Here is a 24,739-nt window from a genome sequence, read left to right as displayed (position 1 = left end):
GAGCCGGAGTTTCAGTCGCGGCTCACTGGGCCCTGCAGGCATACCGGTGAACGTGGTAGCGGGCACCTTGCTGACATTGCGGGGCTCTTGCACTCACCAGGATTGCATGGTCACCCTTCCCCACTTCTGACATCAGTGACAGACATGCCAACCCTCCCGATTCAGGCGTGAGACTACCGATTTGAAGGCTAGTCTCCCGCCTCCCGATTCCTACAAGCAAAAACCCGATTCCTTGGGGGTATCGGCTGACAGAGTTTGGTATTTTGTAAAGTGCTAATTCTTCCAGCAAAGAGTGGCGATGCAGGGGCTCTCGAAGGAGGGAAAAAAAGAACAAAGCGTCATTAACTAGGGAATCGTCTTTTAAAGATCTGCGAAGTACGGGGGGGGTGCTGTTTCAGCCCGGGCTGCCACAGGGGGGTGGGTGTATGTACTGCCAACAACCTGCCAGGCCAGTGTACAACACTTGCATCACCCTCTCTCTGCTTGCCATTATGCTCCATGCTTCTGAAAGGTAAGAAAAAAACGTGCATTTGCGTTTCAAATGTCCGATCCTACAGCAGCACACTTCCAAAGCCCATACATGCCAGTAACCAAATTCAAGGCCCCTTTCTCCCGATTTTTTTTTTTAATCTCCCACTTTGCTCTCCTGAAATGTTGGCATGTATGATCAGTGAGGATGTGGCACGGCTAGTCTCCGGTTGTTGCTCCATGACTGCAGGGGTGGTGCCGCGCTTGATCACCACTGCAGCCACTGGTGGCCGTGGATAGCGCTGTTGGGGGTGCCGCCTATCAAGCTCATTTCCTCCCCCACGAAGGACGAAGAAGCGCCGAGCCACAGGCACGCGGGGTTAGCTACTCGCCTCAACGCCAATGTGGTGTGGGGCCTCAGGCCCACATGGTGAGTAGTGATGGACGCAGACACTAGGTAGTATGGTGCAGTAACTGGCCCAGGACACGTGCGCCCGGACCCTTTTATTAACACGGTCACTTGACTGGTGACGCCTGTGGTGGGTGGGTGAATAGTGTGGGTTACATCAGCAGTGGAACACTAGAATATATCCAGCCGGATACTACAGATAGAAGCTGATATTTTTCTTATCTTTTGAAAACGTTAATTGTTATGTTTGTCTAACACCCAGAAGATAAAGTTCAATGATGCAGTTAGAGATCTTACCTAAAACGAACATTAACTCATGCAGTAAATCAGTAAGTGTATGTGCACAGGTAAGGCAAATAAATCCTTATATTAAACGGTTATTAATTAAATTTGGTATTGTGTGCTGAAAAAATATATAAACTAGCAACAGCTGTGGTTTCTGAGGAAAGGAGGCAGATTTTCTTATCAGGCTGGAAATTTTCTTATCTCCTTTCTCCACTACTACTTGCATTGGAGGGGAGGGAAGGGAAGAGAGCGAGGGAGCTGCAAACAAACAACTCAATGGCTTCCCAGAAAGGGGAGGGTGGAGAGTGAACAGGAGCAGCCTGCTGTGAGTTCGGTCCTCGATTGTCTTTATCAACCATTCTTGATCTTGGTCAGAGCTGCCGACTCTGGAGCTGGGGATCCGTGTATGCTCTGCATGAGCTCAACATCCTATGAATCTGGGTATATCACTTAATTTCCCCTGCGCCCCTGGTGAATGCAATATAAATCTACTAATGTAATTTAAATTAATGAAAACAAACTGCAGCAATCTCGGAGGGGTGGTCAAGCATTTTTGTGGTAGGGAGGAGGGGTGTGGATTTATGGCACAGGGAGTTTTAGTGACTGCACTGCAAATGAAGTGGCAATTTATTGTAAATTAAACAAAAGAAAAAAGAAACAGCGACATCGGAGGGTTGTGGGATAGACATGCAGTATTGTCGGAGGGGTGAGAGGTTGGGGTGGTGACACACAGAGGTTAAGTGATGGCAAGGCGACCGAAGTTTCATGCACAAAGTAAACAAAGCAGAGGCAGGCCAATAAAAAAGAAAAGATTGCTCTCAAAGTATCCGAAAATAACATGAAGAGTAAAAGCACATGTAACAGGGGTAGTCCTCATGGGAGGTTACAAAAATAGAAAAGGAAGGACTAGTAAGCATATTAATGAAAGAAAAGCAGGCGTTCAGGAAAGGCAGTGAAAGGAGCCAATTTAAAACAAGCATTTGCAATGCAATAGGTGTCGCATTTGTAAGAGTTAGAGCAATTGGCGTTGTAAATGACAATGTTTTTACCCATTTGTTTTGGTTTGGAGCGGATGTATGGGGTGTAGTGGAATTATGTGGGTTGGATTGGAATTATTGTTGTGAAATTTTTAATTGTGGATTGGATTTGTGTAGCGAAATTATGTGGCGTGGTGTGCAGTGGACATATGTGGATAGTTATGTGGTATTGAGTGTAATGGAATTATGCGGAGTGGGATTGTGTGTCATGAAGTGTAATTATGTGGAATGGTATTTTGTGCAGTGGAGTGGTATTCAGTGGAGTTTAATTATTTGGTGTGCTGTTGAATTTTGTAGGATGATGTGGAATTGTATGGCATGTATTGGATGTATGTGGTGTGTTGCGTAATTGTGTTGTTGAGTTGAATTATGTGGTTTGTTGTGAGATTATGTGGTGTGGAATGGAAATGTGTATAGTTGAATTGTGTGGCGTGGAAATGTGTGGTGTTGAGTAAAATTATCCTGATTGGAATTATGTGGCATGGTGTGGAGTGTACTTGTGTGGATTGTGTTACCTAGTTAAAAATTATGAAAAACACTGAGTTATCAAGAGGAGTTCAAGCAAACCCTTATTGCACATCAACGTGCATCTCACAACCACAGAGAAAGCGAGGAGATCATTCAGAGGTCATGTTCAATCAAAACTTGGTCTGTCTTTCAGGACATATATAGACAGTGTCACATAGAAGTGAAACATTTTGAACAAGAATACACAGACAGGCGTGGACACAGACACAAGATTCTACAAGGCCATATACAGACACACACCCACATACATATTCAGACACATGACCGCTGGCACACAGACACACATACAAAGCCACAAATGCATGCAGATACACAAACAGATAACTTACATGTGGACAGACACAAAATAGCATACAGGTCAAGGAAGCAAGTTTAGCTTTTTCGATGTTTATGCTTTTACACTGATATACAATTTCATGGGTGCAGTTGTGAGCATTGCTTAGTAGGAGATTATAAACATAAGAGAATGGAAGGAAGCATCAGTTGGTTTAGGTATGACTGAATGCATGATGAATAAGTGAGAGAATGCAAAGTTAGATGGTAAGAAGAATAAGGCATTTTATGGATGCACAGGTGGCCAGTAACGAGCAAGACGCTGTGTGTGTAATACCATTGAACCCACTTCCATAACACAGTTTAGGTCACCACAGGGATTTTCTTGCCTAGAGGGTTTTTTGGAAACCGCAATCAAAACACCTAAGCTATGATAAGCGTCCCCTGAAGGAGACACATTTGAGGAGACTGTTAGGGTCTCTTACAGGATAACCAATTTTGCGGATGGGCATGCCAACTCCCTTCCTAGGCCTTTTGGGCTAGTCAGATTGGTTCCGTAAAAGGCCTTGAAGGGAAGCCCTTCGGCCACTGCTGCGTCAGCAGTTGCCAGACTATAAGCGTGTCCAGAAGGCAGCAGCAGTTGCTGGACTACAAGCGTGGCCAAAAGGCAGCCTGTCAGACCCGCCAATGTCCAGTACAGAGACAGAGAGGACCACATTTTGACACTGCAGCCACCACGCACCGGTGTCAATGTGTTGTGGCATGGGAGATGTCAGACAAAAGGGACAGCACAAGCAGGTTTCCTAATATGCATGTGCCAGATGAAGTCTGCTGGTGGTAGAAAACAAGCGGCAGCCCGCCAGACCTGCCGATGTCCAGCTCAGGGACCCAGAGGACCACAGTTTGTTGCTGCAGCTACCAATGCACAGGTGTCAACGTGCTGCGGCCTGAGAGACGTCAGATGCAAGGGACAGCACAAGCAGGTTTCCTAGTACGCATGCACCAGGCAAAGACCGCTAGTGGTAGTAAACAAGTGGTGAGTAGCTGGTGTTTTTTGTTGTATCTTGAACTCAGGAAATAAGTGCTTTCTGATATGTTATTTTTGACCTAAACATACAAGTAGGTTTTTCAGAACAATACCCTTATGATTTCAGTTAATATTTCCTGTACCATAAACCCCACTGCAAGACATGCCCCCTGCCTCACAACACTCAGGTCACCCCCTCCAAACCAACCAAGATCCTTGTGACAGAACAGACGTGTTGGGCACTGGTATCAGCCCCAGAACAGGGAGGCAAAGCGCTGGGTTCATAAACATAAACAAGGCAAAAAAACAGAAGTTTCCAATTGGAAAAAATATAAACACGGGGGCCGAGCTAAAACATTTTGTGCGGCGCCCGTGCACAGTATTGAACGAATAAAGATGAATGCAGGCCACCGTGCAAAAATATAAAGTGTAGAGCCCTTGCATATTTAACTTATGTGCATGTTTCTTATAAAAAATCTTATACCGGGCACTGTGGTGAGAGAATATCAGTAGGGCAAAATAAAACAAGCAGTCCCTACACACAACATATGAAAACTTACAGCATAATAAAACTGTAGTTGGTGGGTGCTCATTCCGACAAAATGGAAGTGATGTATCGGGAGCACTAACCAATAAGGAGCCTTGAAAGAAGAGTGAGGCAGAAGTTAAGCAATTGCACGCAGCAGGCGGGTTAAACTCACTATACTGGTTACAGCATGTCTTGCTGACATTGCATACGTGATGCCTAGGCTCAACCTAAAGAGGGCGGTGCCTAAAGCCCATATTCTAGAGACAGCATGTCTCAAAGAGACAGCTCATGCCCTGCCTAGGTGAGACCTAGAAGGAGGTTAGCGGACCTGCATTTCTCTCTAATTCTATGCACAGCATAAGTAGGAACAGAAAAATCAAAAGTGTTAAAAGAAAAGACGGAAACATGTAAAACACAAGCTCTGGATTATATCAAGATTTAATAAAGGTAATTATCTAGGATGACCCACCTCCTCTGCCGAAGACAGCTTTTGCATAATCAGGATGAGTGATGTTCAAAGATCCAAAGAAGCTTCCTACCCAGACGGGAAAAGCATAATTGTATTTGTGTGTCCATGACACCACCTTGGCAAGGTCTGTTCCATCTTCCTTAAACTGCAAGAAATACAGGAATGCAGCTGAAATCACCAATGGTACAGAAGGACATACACAAAATGTTAACTGCTTGAACAGTTTTATATACTAGAGCTATAGTTGTAAACGAATGTGTAATGTTTTTGTGTTTTTCTGCATGAAAAAAGAAACCCTAATTTTTATTTAGCTATCTTTCTATTTCACCTACCTATGACACATATATTAAACAAGATAGTGCCCAGAACTAAAAGGAATTCATGTGTGCTCGCCTAACTCCATGTTCACCCATTTTGTCCACCTACTCAAGAAACAAAGAATGGAGTTATAAAGACAGAGCACCTTTGATTTAAGAGGGTATTTAGATAGTTGTCAGTCTGCGTTTTGCCAACCATGACCAACTAAAGATGGCACCCAGAAACTGTATGGAGTGGATGAAAGCATGGACCTTTAAAAATGAGATAGGCGAAATACTATAACCCTGGCAACTCTGTAATGAGGGAATAACCATTACCTCCATTTTAAAGAAATCACAATTCGGGGGAGAGTGAGGGGCTCCAAACAAGATGGGCGCCTAACTCAGAGCTCCGCATCGCGGAGGGAAATGCCTCAGTGATTATCCCAGCTCCAGCATCATTTTCTTCCTGAAACGGAGTTTATCACAAGTCGGAAGTCCCCCTGAGTGGCTTTCTTCTGTTTATATGGCTTTCCCTCATCTTTTTCTGTGAAGTTATTCCAAAACTGCTGCAGCTCTTCTAACGCTGCCATTTTGAATTCTTCTGTGATGGAGTTTTCTTTTTCTTCAGGTACAATGCTCATGAAATGACTTTCACTATAATAATATACAGTGCTTGCTCTTTCATGCATAATTAGTCTTTCTCTGGACCAGGAGAGGATTTACAATTCTATTAGAGTCTATTGCGCAGCTACTGTCTGGAATTTTCTTCATAGACTGTGGGCTGTTTGTTGGTGATCTCTATTGCCTCAACAGAGTTTCTCCTTCCTTTGCTATATGGGTAGGAGTAAGATGTTGCTACTTACTAATAAGAAATCTACGGCTAACACTCCAGTGTCTGATTCCTCTCATACTGAACCTGCGCTTCATGAAAATAGCAAAATGGCGTAATCTGTTTCTTCAAAATTGACGGTTTGGCCAACTTCTTCAATCAAATTGCACACTCCAGCCTTTGCCAACAATCGTCTTAAACAAGATCCTCCTTCTCCACCAAAGCCTGTTTCTCCAGTATCTTTGGACATTGTTTTAGAGTAAATTTGTGCTTTGCATCGATCTATTGAGGAAATCAATTCCTGCTTGCAAGTTATAGATACTAAATGGTCGTCTATGGAATCTCGTATTACCATTGTGGAGCAACATGTTGATGACCTACAAAATTTATCCACCAAATTGGTTACCTTGGAGAGGGAGGTCCTCTCATTGAAGAAATTAGAGGAAGATCTTGAAAATAGATATAGATGCACTAATCTCCATTTATATTCTCTTCCAGAGGGTTTAGAGGGTAGTGATCCCATCCATTTCTTCAACCCCTTTCTCATACAGCTTCTTGACCTTCCTGCATCTACAAATTTGAATATTCAACGAGCTCATAGACTGGGTCCCCACTTGTCTACTTCATCTGCCCCTTCAAAACCACGGGGTGTGATTCTTTTATTTCTGAAATTCACAGACCTTTTACATGTTTTAAATGCAGCTTAACATAAAAAACAGCTTGTTTGAGCCAGCTCTAAATTATTTATTTCTCAGGATGTTTCTTCAGCAAAAGCTAAACGACGGTAAGATTCCTTGATCTTCGTCTAGATTTACGTGCACTTGGCACACGTTATGGACTATTCCACCCATGTTTGTTCAAGGTTACTTTCCAAAACAACACTTCTACCTTTGGTGACCCGGCAGACCTGAGGAAATGTATTCAGTCGCACTCCACAGCATCTATGGAAACTTCTGGTCCTTCTTCTTCCACGTCCTCCATGCCTTGACTTTCTCCTTTGCAGTCTATAGTTAACAATTGTCTTATAACATATTATTCTTATTTGAATTTATTTTAATTGTTTTTTCTCCCTTCATACCTCTGCAGGTGTTCTTATTGAGATATCTTTTTATTAGTTTCCTACTCGTCTTATACAATACCCCGTTGTTATGCTTCCTACCCGGTTGGTTGTGTCGTCTTCTTCTGTGTGTTGCTACTCCTCGCATATCTCTACTAGTTTTTTGCCCAAAAGGTACGTATTACAGTCATCAGTCCTTTTTTATCTTCATTTACACTCTTATTTTTATATATTGATGACATGTACTCTCTTTTCTTAATGTCCTATTTTTTTCCTCTTATTTCTCAGTCTTTTCTTCTATATTTCCGTTCATTCTACAGCTCTCTCCCCTTTTTCATTGTTTTATCTTCTTATGGTTATTATTGTTGATTGTGTTACTTCATGTATCATTCAATGTATATACATTCAGGGTCATATCTTGGAATGTGAAAGGTTGTATTAACCCTATTAAGAGGCAGAGAATATGATCTCGCTTAGCCTCCTATAGTCCACACTAAGGGGTCCATTAGGATGGCGGACGGATCGCCACTGCCATGCAGGCGGTGGCGATCAGTCCGCCATCCTTGCCCGTCCGCCACCTTTTTTCCCCCCGCCACATTACAATGGCAGGGGGGACTGTGGCGGACGGGAAGACCATCCTCCGTTTTTCTGCCACGGTCGGCTTGCGACCGTGGCGTAAAAGCTCTAATATGGTGGCGGTGACTATCAGACACCGCCAGCCATATTGGACGGCCTGAGGGGAATACCTTTCCATGGCGGCATTGCTGCCACGAAAAGGCATACGGTTCCTGCTTTGGGGGCCTGTTGCGGGCCCCCAGGGTGAAGGGGGTGGGAGGTGCACATGGGGGGTACCTATGGTACCCCCCTGCGTTTCACAGCACAACATGGCAGGCACCGCGCGGTGCCTGTCATGTTGTGCTGTGAAATGCACAACATGCATTTTTTACATTGCGGTTGCCGGTGCTTTATGCACCGTCCGCCGCAATGTTAAAAATGTGGGATGCACCCGCCACTGTGGCGGGTGCATCCTAATTGGGGGCACGGTTTCTCCGCCCTTGTGGCGGACGGTACCTGCCCCAGACAGGATGGCGCACGGACTTTGTCCGTCCGCCATCCTAATCGACCCCTTTGTTCTTTTATAAGAAACCCATTTGACAGAAACAGAGGTTTTGAAGCTTAAACGAAGTTGGGTTGGCTCAGTACTTGTTTCTCCTACCTCTAATAAGAAAAATGGCATAATCATTCTAGTTCAGAAAACGTTGAAATGTTTTGTTATTTCTCAAGAAACAGAGTCTGAAGGTAGATGGATAGTAGTTAAGTTATTTGTTAACAATATGTCTTTGACAGTATTTAATGTTTATGGTCCTACCCAATGGGATTACTCTTTCTGGCCCAATATTACAAAAAATGTATTCAATCTAAAGATGATATTTTTATTTTAGGAGGTGATTTAAATCAGATTATAGACCCTTTTATTGACTGCCAGTCCCAGGTTTGTATCATCCCTCATAAAGCTCACACACAATTTCATAATACAATTTCTCAGACGTAACCCAGATGTAACAGAATTTTCGCTTTTCTCCCCTTCTCAAGGCTCCCTCATGGCTCCCTTACTCGGTTAGACTACATTGTCCTCTCCAAACCTTTATCCCAAAATGTTATTTCTTCCTCAATTGAACCTATTGTAATATCTGATTATCCCCTGGTTGTTACCGATTTTGACTTATTCCGACCGCAACCCGGATCTTCCAGATGGAGGTTTATTAATTTCCCTTTACAAGATCCTCATTTTTCTTCTTCCTTTATTTTTTTTTTTGCTGAGGAATTGCTCTCCTTGAATACCGATCCAAATTCCCCCTCATTGATTTGGGATACATTTAAAGCTGCTGACAGTGGCTTAATTATAAATTTTGTATCCAGGAAAAAGAAAAAAACACTCAATCTATTTAATAGTTTATTAGCAAACATTAAACAACTAGAATATCAATTCTATTCTTCCTCTTCTAGTTCACCTCCAGAGGAACGCATTTGTGCGAAGCTGAATTTTAATTAATTAAATACTGATAATGCTTCTTCTATTCTTTTATGTAGTAGTGCCCGTTATTATGACGGATGGAAGATAGTCTGTAAAATTTTGGCTAAGTATCGCAAAGCTCCGAAAGAACGTCTATTAATGGATTCCATTCAGACAGCGGAAGGGAAACATCTCTTTAAGGAACAAGATATTCTAGAAGAATTTGTGAAATTTTACAAATCTTTATATACACCGGAATTTCCTACATCTACTTCTTTAATCAATACTTTTCTTGCTCAATCTACTCCTTCTTCACATGAAATCCTGGACTTTGATGCTCTTGAGTAGGATATATCAGTTACAGAAAATATCTAAATCTGTAAGTCTTCTTAAAAAAGAGAAACGTCCGGTACCAGATGGGTTTACGGTAGAATTGTATTTATATTTTTCAAACTTACTACTCCCAAAACTTTTGCATCTTTTCCATAATTTTCGCATTATTGGTAAGTCTGGGGGTACTTTTTTGGAACCCACAATATGCTTAATTTATAAGGAAGCAAAAGACACACATTTCATGGACGGAATGCAGAACGGGCTAGACTGTTCCCATTGGGCGCAGGGTCAAGACTTATTTGCATATGGCTGGGTCCAAACTGGAATGGCATGGTGAGCAAAAAAACGATGGATTTAGGCCCAGATCTCTGTACTGGGGTGAATGTATAACATTGTTCTGCATTCTATCCATCAATTGTTCTTTTTGCATTTGTCACCCCGAGTGGGATGGGTAAGCCTAGACGTGGGCCCGGTGCTCTCCATGCCACTGGAGTCAAGCTATCCTGGCTGATGAGGGTTGAAAGTAGGGGTGGGCGGAATTTGCGTAATCACATTACGCAAATCTCGCGAAACGGTAAAAAAACTCTGCGAACACGCAGAATTTCCATGAACACGTGGAATTGCTTGTTTACGATGCTTTTTTACTGTTCGCAATCGCTGTTTGCGTGCTCAGGGGGAAATATCTCGCGAACAGGCATTTGAGAACGCGAACAAGCAAAGAATTTCGCGGAGTCGCGGAACGCAGAATTTTGGGCAATTTCGGGTTCTCCGCGGAATGCGAAATTACCCAAATTCCGCTAACGGAACGGAATTTACTGCCCAGGCCTAGTTGAAAGCCCAAAACCTGTCCTAGGATGCTTGTTTCAAGTCCAGGGAGGACCTGGCCTGGCAGTTCGGGCTGAACTGTTCCCATTGGGTGTGTGGTCAAGACAGATTTGCATATGGCTAGGTCAAAACTGGAATGGCATGGTGAGCAAAAAATGATGGATTTAAGCCCAGATCTCTGTACTCGGGTGATGGTATGACATTGTTCTGCATTCTATCCATCAATTGTTCTTTTTGTAATTTAATAAGAAAGGCAGCGACCCCAGACTTTGTGAGAATTACCTCCCTATATCCCTGGTTAATGTTGATTACCAAATCTTTGCCAAATTACTTGCTCTGCGTCTTGAACCTCTTTTGCCTACTCTAATTGGACCAGAACAATGCAAATTTGTTAAAGGTAGACTAACATCTGATAATTCTCAGTTGTTTCTTAACGTTCTTAATAAAGCCTCCACTCTTTCCTATTCCTTAGCTGCAGTCTCTATTGATGCGGAGAAAGCATTTGATAGAGTTGATTGGTCTTTTTTAGTTAAATCTCTTAATTGGAACGGTTTTGGTCCCAAATGTATTTCTCTTATTTCCTTACTTCATACGAATCCCAGTGCTTTTATCTTAGTAAATGGCCTTATTTCGCAATTCAACCGTTGCAACGGGGTGTACGTCAGGGTTGTCTCTTATCCCCTCTTTCATTTGTTTTATCCAATGAACCTTTTTTATCTTGTATCTCTAAAAATGCTTCTATATTTGGGTTTCTTTATGGAGATTCTCATTTGAAAATATCAGTGTATGCAGATTAAATTTTGCTTTTCATTTCCAATCCTGAAACCTCTATTGCCTCTTTAGTGCAAGAATTCTCTGATTTTTCTATGGTCTCTGGCTATCGAAATAATCCTGATTAAGACAGAAATTTTGTCCATTACCAAATTTTGTTTTCAACAACATTTTGATTTGACTGGTTTCCGATGGAACAACTCTAAAATTAAATACTTAGGAATTTGGTTTAATAATTCCATATTGGATTTGGTTAAAATCAATATGAAGGAAGCCTTTGATCATATATCCTTTCCTCTTGGAACCCTCTTTTTCTTTCTTGGTGGGGTTGTCTTGATTCCATTAAGATGATGATTACCCCTATCTTGCTATACATTATTTCAATCCTACCTATTCGCTTAACTTCCATGTATTTTATAACACTCAACTCCCTTCTTTCTCAATTTGTATGGCATGTTAAGAATATCCCTGAACCACCTTAGGAAACAAAAATCTATTGGCAGAGTAAAATGTCCTGACTTCAGACTCTTTTCATAAAGCTTTTTGCCTGAAGTCGGCATCTAAATGACTTATTACAGACATCTACCCTTTCACACCCTTATGGGTTAAGGTGGAACGTTCTCTGATTGCACCTTTTTCTGTAAATGAAATTCTTGCATTTACTGCAAAAGTAGATATCACAACTCTTCCACTGTTACGTCACACTTGCTCTCTATTAAAATATCATTGTCATCAAAGATTTCTAATAGAGAATCGTTTCTTCAATCTCCTCTCTGGTATAACTGGCTTATTACTCTTAAAAATGAACCTTTCTATTGGAAATCTTGGAGACTCTGAGGAATAGTTTGGGGTCGTGATATGTTCGACATCATGACCCTTTGCTCTTTCCCTCATTTTCAAGCTACTTTTAAGTGTCCGCACTCATTTTGGCAGAACTTTTCAAGACTTATGGAGTTAATCTTGGATATCTTTTATTCCCTTTCTTCTGATATTTCTAAATCCTCAGACAATCCATTTAATTTATTTTATATTTATTCCCAAAACTTCTTTGATCTATAAACAACTCTTTACCCCAGACCCTGTTCGATCTAAAATTATTTTAGAATTGGCTTGGGAGAGAGAATTGTGTAGTGTGTGAAGCGTTGATTTCTGGAACAAAATCTGGGCAAGATCAATAAATATTTCTAGGACCGCTTCTACTACCCAATCTATGTTTTTTCTTTATCATAGGTTTTATTTTCGTCCCCTATCAATAGCTAATTTTTCACGCATTAATAATTACTCCTGTTGGTCCTGTAAACCCCCTCTAGCTGATTTGTTCCAGCTTTTGTTTTCCTGTCCCAATGTAACTTCATTCTGAGTGCACATATGGTCTACTCTTTCCAAAAATATTAAGTTAAATATCCCTTCATCCAAGGACCTTTTTTTTGCAGGAAGTCTGATAGAATCCTTGGGTTTGCCTGTTCATGAACGAGGTTTATTTGACCTTATGTTGACTTTGGCTTTTCAACAAATCACATTAAATTGGAAATGCTCAACTAAGAGAGGTTTCAGAAAAAGTAAACATTTTTAAACTTCAGTGCACTTGCTCAGATGTTGCTTCCCACAGCAGTAAATAAACTGAGGGCTGCCTCGGCCATCCAGAACAGTGCAGATTCGGGGAGAGCAGGCAAGGCACAGCTGCCATCAGGGGGAGCGCTGTTATCAGGAGGAGCGGGATTAGCAGTGGGTATCTCCAGTCTCCTGGGTAGAGGCTGGCTCTCGTGAACGGTGACTGACTGCTGCTCTTGCCAGTGCTGTTTCACAGGCAGTTGTACTGGGGGTAGGGGAGAAGGGAAGAGAAAGAGAGAGACACTGTCTCAGAACCTGCGGCACATGTTGCTGCTCGTTATGTAGGCTCAACCTAAGAAGGGGTGCCAAGTTATTAAATGGAAGCTGTATTGAAATGCTCCTTCTAATTTAGCACTTCTATTGAGGTTGTTTGCCTCTGTACTACAAAAGCCCTCTAAAAGTGAAAGAAAACAAACAAAAAATATAACTCCGAACTTGTGGAATGTTATAACAAGGACAGACCTTCAGTCTCCGTCCAGCAAACCTGTGAACCCAGCATCATTAGCAACCACTAGGAAGATGCACTGAAATCCGAAGCACTGAGGCCAGCGCCGTCACATGGTCAAATTGGCCAGACTTCAATTTAATTTTGGCCCACAATGACATGCCCTTTTGTTTACGTAGATCGATGGTACTTGAAAATATAGACTGTTCTTTGTTAACCGAACAAGGATTGTAAAGACTACAAGTTTGTTACATTTTTCAGTCACACGTGTGATAACTGACAGGTGTCAGCAGCACTACAGCCAACAGTATATATTAATCAGCTTTACGGAGAATAAACACTTGAAACAAAAGATCTGTTGCACGAGCAGCGGGAGGAGGTAGGGCTTTAGCGGGACGCAAAGAACGCATTGTGATGGCCAACCAAAAGCATCACTAGACCAATACTCCACCACTCTGTTCAGGAAGAGGATAAAAACTTCTCTCTTTTCCAACAACTAATCTGTGCTCGTCCCGCCCCTTGGTGTTACACCTGATTGTGCAGAGCGCCTGGACACTCTACGGAGTAACAGTTGAGCTATATATGACCCCATTACATTACAGGAGCAAGAGCACAAGAAGGTGGGATATAGAAGCAAACAACCCACTGAAAAGCAAGCTTTTCCGAGTGACACTCTCCTTAACCAATCAGCAGCGATGGGAGTACTCAAACCCCCCAAAGTACATACAAAAGATCATCCTGCAGCACAAGAGCATGTAACCTCAGCCTAACAAACAGCAGGGAGGCTGGATGTCCTATAGGCAGGAATTAAGCACTAGTGTTTTGAGGTTCTTTCTGAAACCAGCTTAAGAGGAGCTGCTGCGCAGGCCATGGGGAGGAGCATTCCACAATTGGGAAGCCAAAAAAATTAGCAGTCTGCCTCCTCTTTTGGCCTTATTAATGCAAGGGACTGGAACCGTTTGAGGTTATTAGTTCTCAATGATCTTACTTAGCAGTAAGGCTTAAAACGCCTCCTAAGTTAAAGAGGACATTTGTGAGTAAAGAGGAGTGCCTTGAAATGGACCCTCTTAATAACTAGGAGCCAGTGAAGGTGTCGTAGGTGACCTGACACAAAAACATGAGGAAGAATCTTAAGAACTAATTGAGCGCTGGGTTCCGAATAGTTTGAAGGCTCTGATTAAAAATGCAGGCAACCCAAACATCAACAGTTGGCATAGTGCAACCAGCTAGTAACCTAGGCATGGACTATCATTCTATGAAGGTCCTCAGGAATGAGATGAAGCGTCCTTCTTAGAGACCTAAGCGTGGCAAAACAGGTGTTGGCTATCGCCTTTTATTGGGGCTCAAAAATAAGGTTTAAATACATTTTCTCACTAAGATTTCTTACCATATGTGCAGGGAGCACCCAGTTATGATGGCCACCAGATGCTGGATTCAGGAGAGGCATTGGTGCTGAAGATGTAGCAATGTCTTGGGGCATCTCCAGAATGTCACTGTGTCTTCCATTCTTCGACTATGCCTACCCGTTTACTTACAGCAGTGGGGTGGCTGCCTACACCTCACCAGGGTGCCCATGTACCTGGGAGTACAACTCATCCCTGAGACTGGAGTTAGTAGTGGCAACATTGGAATCATACTTCGTAGCTCTATCCAATCTCCAGCCATACAGATTGTGGAGCATGTAAATCATATAGAAACTTATGGCAATCTCCCACTGAGGCACCAATGTCTTTAACCTGAAGCTTCATAGTCTGGTCACCTAACGTTTTCAGGGCTAACACTTTCCATCTTGCCAGAGGGCACAAGGGAGTCTAAACAATAAAAATTAACAAGCAATGAAACAACAGTGGTACTGGCTATGAATGGGGAAGGTCAGGAGGCCTTGGGTGGTGTTCCCTTCAAATCCTTGGGGCTAGAACAGAGGTTCCCAAACTGGGGTTCCCACACCCCCCATTGGGTGTGGGAAGACAATTTCAGGGGGTGCGACAAAGAGGGAATGTATATATACTATATGCATAAGAGAAATCTGACGAGACTTTTGTTGGTGGGTGCAAACATTTCCTAAGGGTGCGGGCATGGAAAAAATTGGGAACCCTTGGGAGGGCTACAAAATACAAAACTCAAATTGGGGACAGTCATCCCCAGTGCATAATTTGCAAAGTACATAGGCGCTGGGGGGGCGAGGTTTTCTTGGGAGCCACTAGTGCCACTACCAAATGTCAGGGTTGCCGAATACAATTAGCACTAGCTGTCTCTTTTTCTGTCTCTTGCAGACTCTTTTTAACCTCCTTTTGCCATGGTTTCCTATCCTTGTATTTCATCTTTCTACTCCCTTGACATCTCTAACTTGAGATCAAAGCTGATGAAATAAGTTGCAGTATCAAACAATGAGTGCTGGTGTCCATCACATGCAAACACTGGCAAAAATTAAGCACTGTTCCCATCTATACATTTATGCTTGGAGCAACATCTTGCTCTGCATTTATTCTGGAATAATAAAAAATACTATTGCATGTCCAACTAACTTAAAGAAATCGATGTTTTACCCATCCATATCACACCCTTGAAGAGATCGGGTATTTAAATCACCATTGTTGTATACTGTCAAAGACAGCCGCCTAGCAAGCATAAAACGAGAGTTACCGCATTAACATGAATAATAAAAAACAGTGTAACCTCTGGCATTTCATATTTTCACATAGACTATCATATTTAAGAGCGTACATCATGAGATGCATACATCAGGCTATGGAAAGGTTAGGGGTCCACCTGTGCGATGAATATATCCACATTTGTCTTCTTACTGGGAGCTAAGCATTCCATTGTAGCATTTAACTCTCGCAGAATAGCAAAGCAGAGCAGTCCAAGGCCTATCCAGAGGCGGTGGTCTGGGCTAGTAATCTCCATCCACTGGTACGCAATAACAGCACTCAATAAATCATTGTCTAGTGAGTCATCTTTCTTTCTGACAAATACTATGCATTATTTCACAAATATATACATCAGGCAGACATAAATACCTTTGGTGACATTCTGAAATCACATTTGTCCCCTAAAGGGCCAGTACTCTGCCACCACCCACCTATGCTACATCACATTATAAGGGGGTGTAATAGTAAGTAAAGTAGGCCTACTGGCTTTGTCATTTGGTCACCACAAATATAGGGCAAGCCTATTGGCATTGCCAAAAGATCATAACATTAAATATAAAGTAAGCCTATAGCCCAATAACCACATGCCAAAAATCACCATCTTATAACTGGAATCAGTATTGTGTTCAAAAGCAAACATTATTGTCAACATAAGCATTACAATGTTTATTCAACATCACGGTCATCAATATATTGTCAATAAAACATTAAAAGAAACATAACATGTGTATAAGTCTTTCTTTTAGTCCACATAAATGTTAGCACTAACAACCTAAGCTGTACGGCTTAGAGCCAAAGCTCCACATCTGGAGTGCTTCAAACCAATAAAAAATTCTCATGAATTCAATGGCCAAGGATACTTATGGCTATATCTTACATTGCTTCTCATGGGGGGCTGCTGCACTCAATGCAACCCTCAAAACGTGTGTAAAGTACATTGGGGATGTTCCTGCCTCTCCGTGAAGCGCCACAATGAGAGAAATATTAAAAGAAGTCCTTGCGGGGCATTATGAGGCACTCCTAGCCCAAACCATGAATATTACAGCATCAGATCTCCCAATGTTTTGTAATGCCGAGCAGTGTCCTTTTTCTTTCCTTTCTTCTTTACATTCTCTCCGATACCCAAGCCAACTAGGCACTCAGGTGCAGACATGGTTATGGGGGCAGCTTGGGGAGCACACTCCGAGATGCCACATGTGCTCCATGCTCATGTGCTGTCAGCAGGAGTAGCCGTGTGGGTGGGTATGCCTCTCCCACATTGGTGCTGTTTGGGCACCTGCAGTGGGATCCTTGGGACTTCAATAAATGTGCTTGGGGTACAGGGGATGACTGGGGCTGGACCGATAGGGCTTGACGTTTGTGCCAGGCACGGTGGTGAAGGAGCCTCTGGGGAGAAGGCACATGCTTATCCTCTCCCCTCCAAATCATTACAATTGGAAAACACCCAGGCACTGGTCCACCCGATGGCATTTAAGGTCTCACCTAGGCAGCAGAAAGCGCGTGTAGGAGGCTGCCGGGGCCAGCAGGGCCAGCACCGTTGTTGTTATGTGCTCTTTATTTTGTGTTCAGGAGCTTTATTTGGTTACTAACACAGCAGCAGCATGCCTGTTGTGTAAGTGGTCCACGGCTAGTTTTCTTAATAAACACTACGGCGCCCACTGTGCTTCATCTTCGAATAGGGTGGACAATTTTTTTTTGTTTCTTCATAAGCACAGATCTGGGCAGTGCACGAACAGGATTGTGCTCTTCTCTCTCCTAGCTGTGTCTCTCAGAGCATGCATAGCAGACTGTTGTAGAAAACGGGGCAGCTTTGCAAGCACCAGCCATTTGTATTACCTCTTCTTTGTTTTATGTTCAGGAACTTTTTTTTGTTTTAAATGATTACTGCCACAGTGGCAGCATGCTATCCGCTTCAGGAAGTGCACAGCATGTTTTCTTTAACCAACACTGTATTGCCCACCCTTATTTTATTATGTTCAGCAACTTTATTTGGTTTTAAATGGTTACTGCCACTACAGCAGCATACTGGCCACTTCGGGAGGCGCATGGCATGTTTTCTTCAGTCAAAACTGCAACCCCCGCCGGCTCAAAACGATGGTACACCTGCCGCTTAAGGAAGCACACAGCGAGTTTTCTTTAATCAACGCTGCCCTCTTCTTTTTTTTAAAAAGCGCAGCTCTTTCCAGCGCAGGAGCAAGTTTTTGCTTGTCACCCTTCTAGCTGCATCTCTTCTCGGAATCCAGGCCTCGCGGTACACTGGGGCTCCCCTGCCCACATGTGGCATGTAGGAGGTGGGACAGTACTGAGCTTATGACTGTCCCACATCCTCACCCATTCTTGAATTCTATTTCCTTGCCAGGCTCCCTTCCCTCTCAATTTGTGTTTCTTCTTTATTGTGAATGCAGCCCATTATAAAGAGAGAGCCCCAAGAGTTTGATTTTGTATCACATCATTTTTTTATTATTGTATCATAAAGTGCTCTGGGTGCGGTGAGACCAGCTGACTAACTCCATTGCTGTCTCTAAAGACAAGCGTCCACACACTCTGTGTATAGGAACAAGTGCCTCCGATTGCTTTCACTGCACTCTGTCACCTGCTAACTCTCTCTTTCTATCCCCTCCACCTTCCTCTGCTCCTTTCATTGTTGTCACAACCCTTTGACTCCCTATTAGCAGCTACATGTTCCAATAGGACAGTGAAACACTTACATACACATAAAAGGCATTTAATATTTATAGTTTTATGTTTATTAAGTTGCTAACAATACAGAATGCATACAGTAATCAGGTAAGTGCTCGCCTGTGTTTGCTTTTCCTATTATCTCATGCACTGGTGTAATTGCAGTGCTGGAGGGTCACTTTACATGTGCACAAATTCCGTCTTTAATCTTTCTTTTAAAGCACTAATCATACCATCCCTGCTTTCCACTGTTTACTCTCCATCCTCTTTCTTTCCTAGCTCTTTACATAGGTCAAATAGGCACTCCACTGCAAAAAAAAAAAACATAACTGATGTTGGACTTGGCCCTTTTTGCAGGATTATTCCCAAACTTTTTGCTTCTTCCTCCTATTTTTTCCTACCTGTTGTTGTTGGTTTTTGGACTCTGGACACTTTACCACTGCTAATCAGTGCTAAAGTGCATATGCGCTATTCGTAAATTATGAACATAGTTGGTTCTCTAGTTGGCATATTTGACTTACTGGTCAGTCCCTAATAAAGTGAACTAAGTGTGCCAGGGCTGGTAAATCAAATACTACTAGTGGGCCTGCAGCACTGATTGTGCCACCCACATGAGTAGCCCTGAAAAGATGTATCAGGCCTTGCATTGCAGTGCCTGTGTGCAGTCTGCTAACTGCCATGTCCACTTGGCAAGTGCACACACTTGCCAGGCCCTAACCTTCCCTTTTCTTGCATATAGGACACGCCTACGGTAGGCCCAAGGTACCCCCCTGGGCAGGGTGCAGTGTATGTGAAAGGCAGGACAAGTACTGATGTGTGTAACATGACCTGATTTCGTTTTTCATATTAAAAGGATATCTTGCCCAATAGGACAGAATGGGGAATGCTTTGTAACATGTTACAAGAATATCTTCCCGTAGGGTTAAGACAGAAAAATAAATGTTAGGCTCTCTGAACTCAGAATTTAATAACACATCTTTTACTAAAGATGGTTTTTAAATTGTGTGTTTGAAAATGCCACTTTTAGAAAGTATTTTTTAAGAGACAGTCATCCCTTTCAAGGAGAATCAATATAGATAACCACAATACTTCAATGAGGAGCGGGTCTATTTGTGTCCGGAAGGACGTTTTTTAGAATGTCACACTTTATCGCATCTTGCCATTACCCTGGCTACAGCCTCACATTGTGCCGTACAGCAACTTCCCAGGCATTTGCTTGATTGCTTAATCCTGATGATGATCCCATAACTGTTGTTGGGGATTGAAATGTCATCAACAATTACATCTTAACTCTAAACTGCAAATTAATAATGACGTGGAGTATAAGATGGCTGTGTTATTGTGAATACTGTTAATTTGTATCTTCACTAAGAGTCACTTTTAAGTCACTTGCCTGTGGTAAAGAAAACTGCTGATTTCCAAATACCCTGTCACGTCCTGCTCACTTATTGTTTGTGTATTGTCTTGCTTTTTATGTGTGTAAATACATTCTAAATAACATCTATCTGGACACAAATAGACCCGCTCCTAATTGAAGTATTGTGGTTATCTATATTGATTCTCCTTGAAAGGGACCACTGTCTCTTAAAGAATATTACCTCCCTTAGTCCCTTTCGACTTTTAAGGGTTCCCTTGTTCCTTTTTTTGAACTTTTTGAAAGTAGGCATTTTCTTGTTTAACCATTCTGTGTGCCTCTGCCTGTTTGTGTATTGACTGTCTGGTTTTGAAGTGACAGGTGCTGGGGAAGTGCATTCTCTCAGACAGCCACCGGGGGCAGGGGGTGATGTGTGCCCTGCCTTTCCTAAATGAGTCAGGGCTGGGCTGAATAGACCCGGGCTGCATTCAGAGTAGGGGGAGGAGTTTTCACAAGCATCTGAAAATGCCTGGTCTGCATGTAGAGTGGAGAGAAGATTTCCCTTCACCTGAATAGGGCCTGTCTGCCTTACACAATGCTGTCTCCACCTTCTGCTGGGCAGCTGCACAAAAGAGGACTTAACTGGTTTGGACTGGCCTCAGAGACCCTTGCACAAAGACAACCAAGACATTTTGGGGTATAAGTATTAGAACTAAAACTCCTACTTCTGGAATCGAGAGGAACCTTTGCCAAGGAGAAGAGCCGGGGAAACTGATGAGAAGTACTGCCCTTGTTGTGTGTCTGGGGTGGCCTGAAGTTGTTGTTTGTGCCACGGAAAGGAAAAGGACTTTGCTGTGTGCTGTGTCCCCTGCTTGAGGAAAGTCACCAAGGGCTTGCCTCCTGTTTTGAAGTCTCAGGGACACAAAGACTTTACCCCAGATCCCCTGAACTTCCTTGCCAAGAGGTGCCTGTAACTGTGTTGGGCCTCTGGAGGTTGTTCCTGCTGTAGGAAGCTTGAAAAAACCTAAGAGAAGTAGGAAAACCTGTTTCCGATGCCGTCAGCGATGCCACTATGATGCCACAACCTGCACCGGGGCCCGGGGCATCGCTCATGAAGTGAACGACGCACTGCCCGGCCTGCTCCGCAGCTCTGACGCCCTTTGACGCCCGCGATGCCTGCTGTTATTGGCCGTGCCTGACACCAGTGCTGCCCCGACTCTGTCATCGCCAGCGCCTGCATCCTGTTATCGCAGCGCTGATAACAACCGAGGGTCACTCCACGATATCGCTGACTTTGCATTGTCACTGTAACCGATGCTTCACCTCCGACACAACCACCTTCCCCTTTCCTGAACACGACATGTCGCCTCCTCGCGGACACAACGCCTCACCTTCCCTGTGGCCGCCAGGGAGCTGGCCTCGACATCTGCACCAACGCCTCACTTCCTCGATGCTGTGCATCGTCACAGACTATGTTTCCAAGGCACTGTTTGTTTGGGGGTCTGTGTGACTCCATGCCCGACAATGCGTGCCTCGGTGTCAGCGCCTTACTTTGGATTTTTGCTGTCACGATGTTGCAATAGCCCCACTTGGTGCTATTTGGTTTCTACACGCTTATTTTTGCAATATTCTTTTGAAAGTCATTTTTCTTAATACTTGTATGTTGTATTTTTTGTCAATTTGGTCTTGTATAGTTTAGATAAAGATACTTTATTTTTTCTAAACTGGTGTGGTATTCTTTTGTGGTGTTTTCACTGTGTGTGTTGGTACAAATATTTTACACATTGCCTTTGGGATAAGCCTGTCTGCTCGTGCCAAGCTACCAAGTGGGTGAGCGGGGGTTATCGAGAGTGAAAATCCCCCTTACCTTGACTAAAAGCAAGGGTCCCTATTTGGACAAAAGTACTTACATCTGCCCTCTAGAGACCCCCATTTCTATTAACTGAAAAACTGTTATTTTCAACACCAATAGCTCTAACTTTCACTAATGTAAGACCGATTCGCATTGCAAATGCTTGTTTAGAATTTGCAGCCAATTATTCCTTATGGAAGTAGACAGCCTTGCTACAGTGAAAATCGTTTTGGGCGACATTTCACTGTAAGAACATGTTCAACATTAAATTCCCATGTCCTACTTTTAAATATCATGCACGCTGCATTTAAGGGCAATAAGGCCTACATTTGGGTGTCTTAATATTTAAACAGAAGGTTAATACCTGTCAAAAAGAATTACTTAGACGCATTGAATTTACAATTTAAACTACAACAGGCAGGTTACCTGTGTGCAGCTACCAGGCTGCGCACAACTGTAGTGTCTCCCGTAAGGCCTGCACACGTTTGCACTCGTTGACATGCAACCAGCCCAGTTTCCCTTAACCTAGCTATGTCAGTTATCTTAAAATGCAGACAGCAGCGGTAAAATCATGCAATGCAATTACCGTGTAATTATTGTGTGGGAGACTCAGAAAGTGATGAAAACTCCCCCACAGTAAAGATTAAAACTAGGCTAATCAAAAACCCCAAACAAGTATTAAATGGGCACTGGGCAGAACCCATTTGCAACAGCATCAAATTATCATAATCTCATATATACAGGAGGTAGTAGGCAAGAGACATGCATTACAAAAAAAACACATATTAGCCAGTGGAGAATGTTAATGTAGGAAGATGGAAAGGTTTCGTTATTCAGAAACACATATAACCCGCGTGGGGCACTTCTAAGGCATCGTGGGGCTAAGTGATAAAAAAAACACAAGAGACTGAAAAACAATCAGTGCATCCTCTACATGTAAACAAAAATGTCACGAGGGCTACTGCACGAAATGCAAAGGGCGGAACAGATGCGCTGGAGAACAGCGCTCAAAAGACCACAGGGCTCTAAACGATGACGATAGTTGTCTAGCCCTCCCCTCCCCTGTTGTAATTGAAGTACTGAACCCTTCCTACCTCCTTGAGGTGACCAAAGAACCAGTGTTTGGGGGGTCCATGGAAACTAGCAAAGACCGCGGTCAGCTTCCTATTTCGGCGAAGGAGCGTGACGACTTTCAGCAACAACCAGCCGACAACCAAGAAGGCAAAGGCGTGAAAAAGCTGAGTAATATCAAAAGGTGCCCCCAGGATGGTCATTGCAGATGTCATATTGCTGTTGTTACTCCTGCGAGACGCGTTCCTTCTGTCCCACGGCTTCCCGAGCTCCGTTTATCACTGTATGAGATCAGGGCAAGTCTTAGGACAAAGTCTAATCACTAGTTTTTTGACTTTCCATAAGCGATGGGCCAGAGCGCCATCTGCTGGAAGGTCTTTGAAAACAGAGCTTTTTTGGGCAGATTTTATGTAAAATTGAGGGTTGAAAAATATATCAATAAAGACTTGTTAAAAAAAAAATGAAAACAGAGAGAAGTAACAGCCAGCCGATGCTTTCCCTTGATCGTTTCGGAACCGAGGGTATGTATGCATGCTGTTTTATAGGTATCAGTGGTATCGGTGAATCAGACAGGGAATATTCTCCAACCATCCTTTTTGGTGACTGCAGGTGATGTGGCCACTTTTTCGCAAACTTAGTCACGTACCTAAGCTGAGAAATGTCATCTATCAGTAGTATGACTTTCCCCCAGAGGTGTAAACACTGAACCTAGCAGTAGAATTCCACTAAGAGAAGCAGGAATCCCTAAGGGCATGTTAACTGCAGTGTGAGACCCCACAATATCTGAGCTCCCCTGCCAGGATTAGCTCATCGAAGGGCAGCTTTCAGCTTCTCCTGTCCAATAAAAATGTGTCCACCCCTCTTCTCCCCTTCCCTTCAGGCTCTAAATCCTGCCTGCATTGGTGCCATTGAAGACTTTCTCAAACCTAAAGGAGAAGTAATGTTATGAAAAGCAAAGAAAGTCAAATAAACCATGCTTCAGTGCATTCATGCACTGAGGGAGTTACCAATAAGAAAGACAAATATAACTAACTAAGGGACACATTGCAGTAAAAGGTTCTCATGTCACTAATGTGTCCAAGCACTCCTTCAATGTACATTTGCAGATATAACTCACATTTTCTGTGTATGTCCAATTGACAGTTGTCCATTGCATTATGTTACTTGTAGTCCTGCATGTGCGACGGGCAAAGCAAAATGACAAGTACCACAGTGAAAAGAGAAAAAAAACAGAACTTGCACTTGACATGAGACATCTTGAGATGACTGATTTACAATACAAAAGGCTTTACATCTAGAACGTAAGTTCACTGAAGTTTTTTAGGTGAACCAAAAAAATGTGGGTTGTTCATTTAGCTTTCTGTTTGTAAAAGAAACGGTGGGCTTCCAAGTAATTTAGTAAAGCTGCTCACATTGACATACAATTGCCAAATATTTGTAGCCCAGAAACGTTTTCATTTATTTTTTTATTTTTTTATTAGTTCAGTTCAAAGCCAAATACAAAATACAATAGAGCACAAAGGGACATCTATACATTAGGACTTATTGTACAAATAAACAAAAATAGAAAAAGTAATACAATAAAAGATACAACACCATCATAAACAATCGGACAGATAGTCACTCTAACGGGCCCAAATAATCAATCATTGCCTGCCAAATTTTGATCCCCCTTTGCATTTTCCTAAGGGATTTGATACGATACAGGTTATATTCTAAATAAAAAACATTATAGTACTTTGCCCTCCACATCTCATATACCGGCGCTTCCGGTTTCAGCCACATTGAGGAATTGCATAGGCGAGCTATGGCCATAGCCATAAATAAAAGATATCTATTTTTATGATATCCTAAAAAACAATCAGTGTCATTAGACAAACCAAACATAATCAACTCTCTGGAGATTACCACATCGCAATTTAA

At 42.7% G+C, this 24,739-nt stretch overlaps 1 protein-coding gene across 1 annotated transcript in view; it reads right to left on the bottom strand.

The window, feature by feature from the left end:
• Positions 1–23,119, bottom strand: part of LOC144799957 (cytochrome P450 4B1-like) — a 144,200-nt gene extending 121,081 nt beyond the window's left edge. Inside the window, exons 1-2 of the mRNA XM_078671595.1 lie at positions 22,840–23,119; positions 5,026–5,170 (exon numbers count right to left, since the gene is read on the bottom strand). Coding sequence (XP_078527721.1) covers positions 5,026–5,170; positions 22,840–23,031 — 337 coding nt within the window. The 5' untranslated portion in view covers positions 23,032–23,119. The remainder of the gene's footprint in view (positions 1–5,025; positions 5,171–22,839) is intronic.
• Positions 23,120–24,739: the final 1,620 nt, after the last annotated feature.

Source organism: Lissotriton helveticus, chromosome 1_2 (genome assembly GCF_964261635.1).
Source record: "Lissotriton helveticus chromosome 1_2, aLisHel1.1, whole genome shotgun sequence".
Taxonomy (NCBI): Eukaryota; Metazoa; Chordata; class Amphibia; order Caudata; family Salamandridae; genus Lissotriton; species Lissotriton helveticus.
This window is presented reverse-complemented; position numbering and strand designations above follow the sequence as displayed.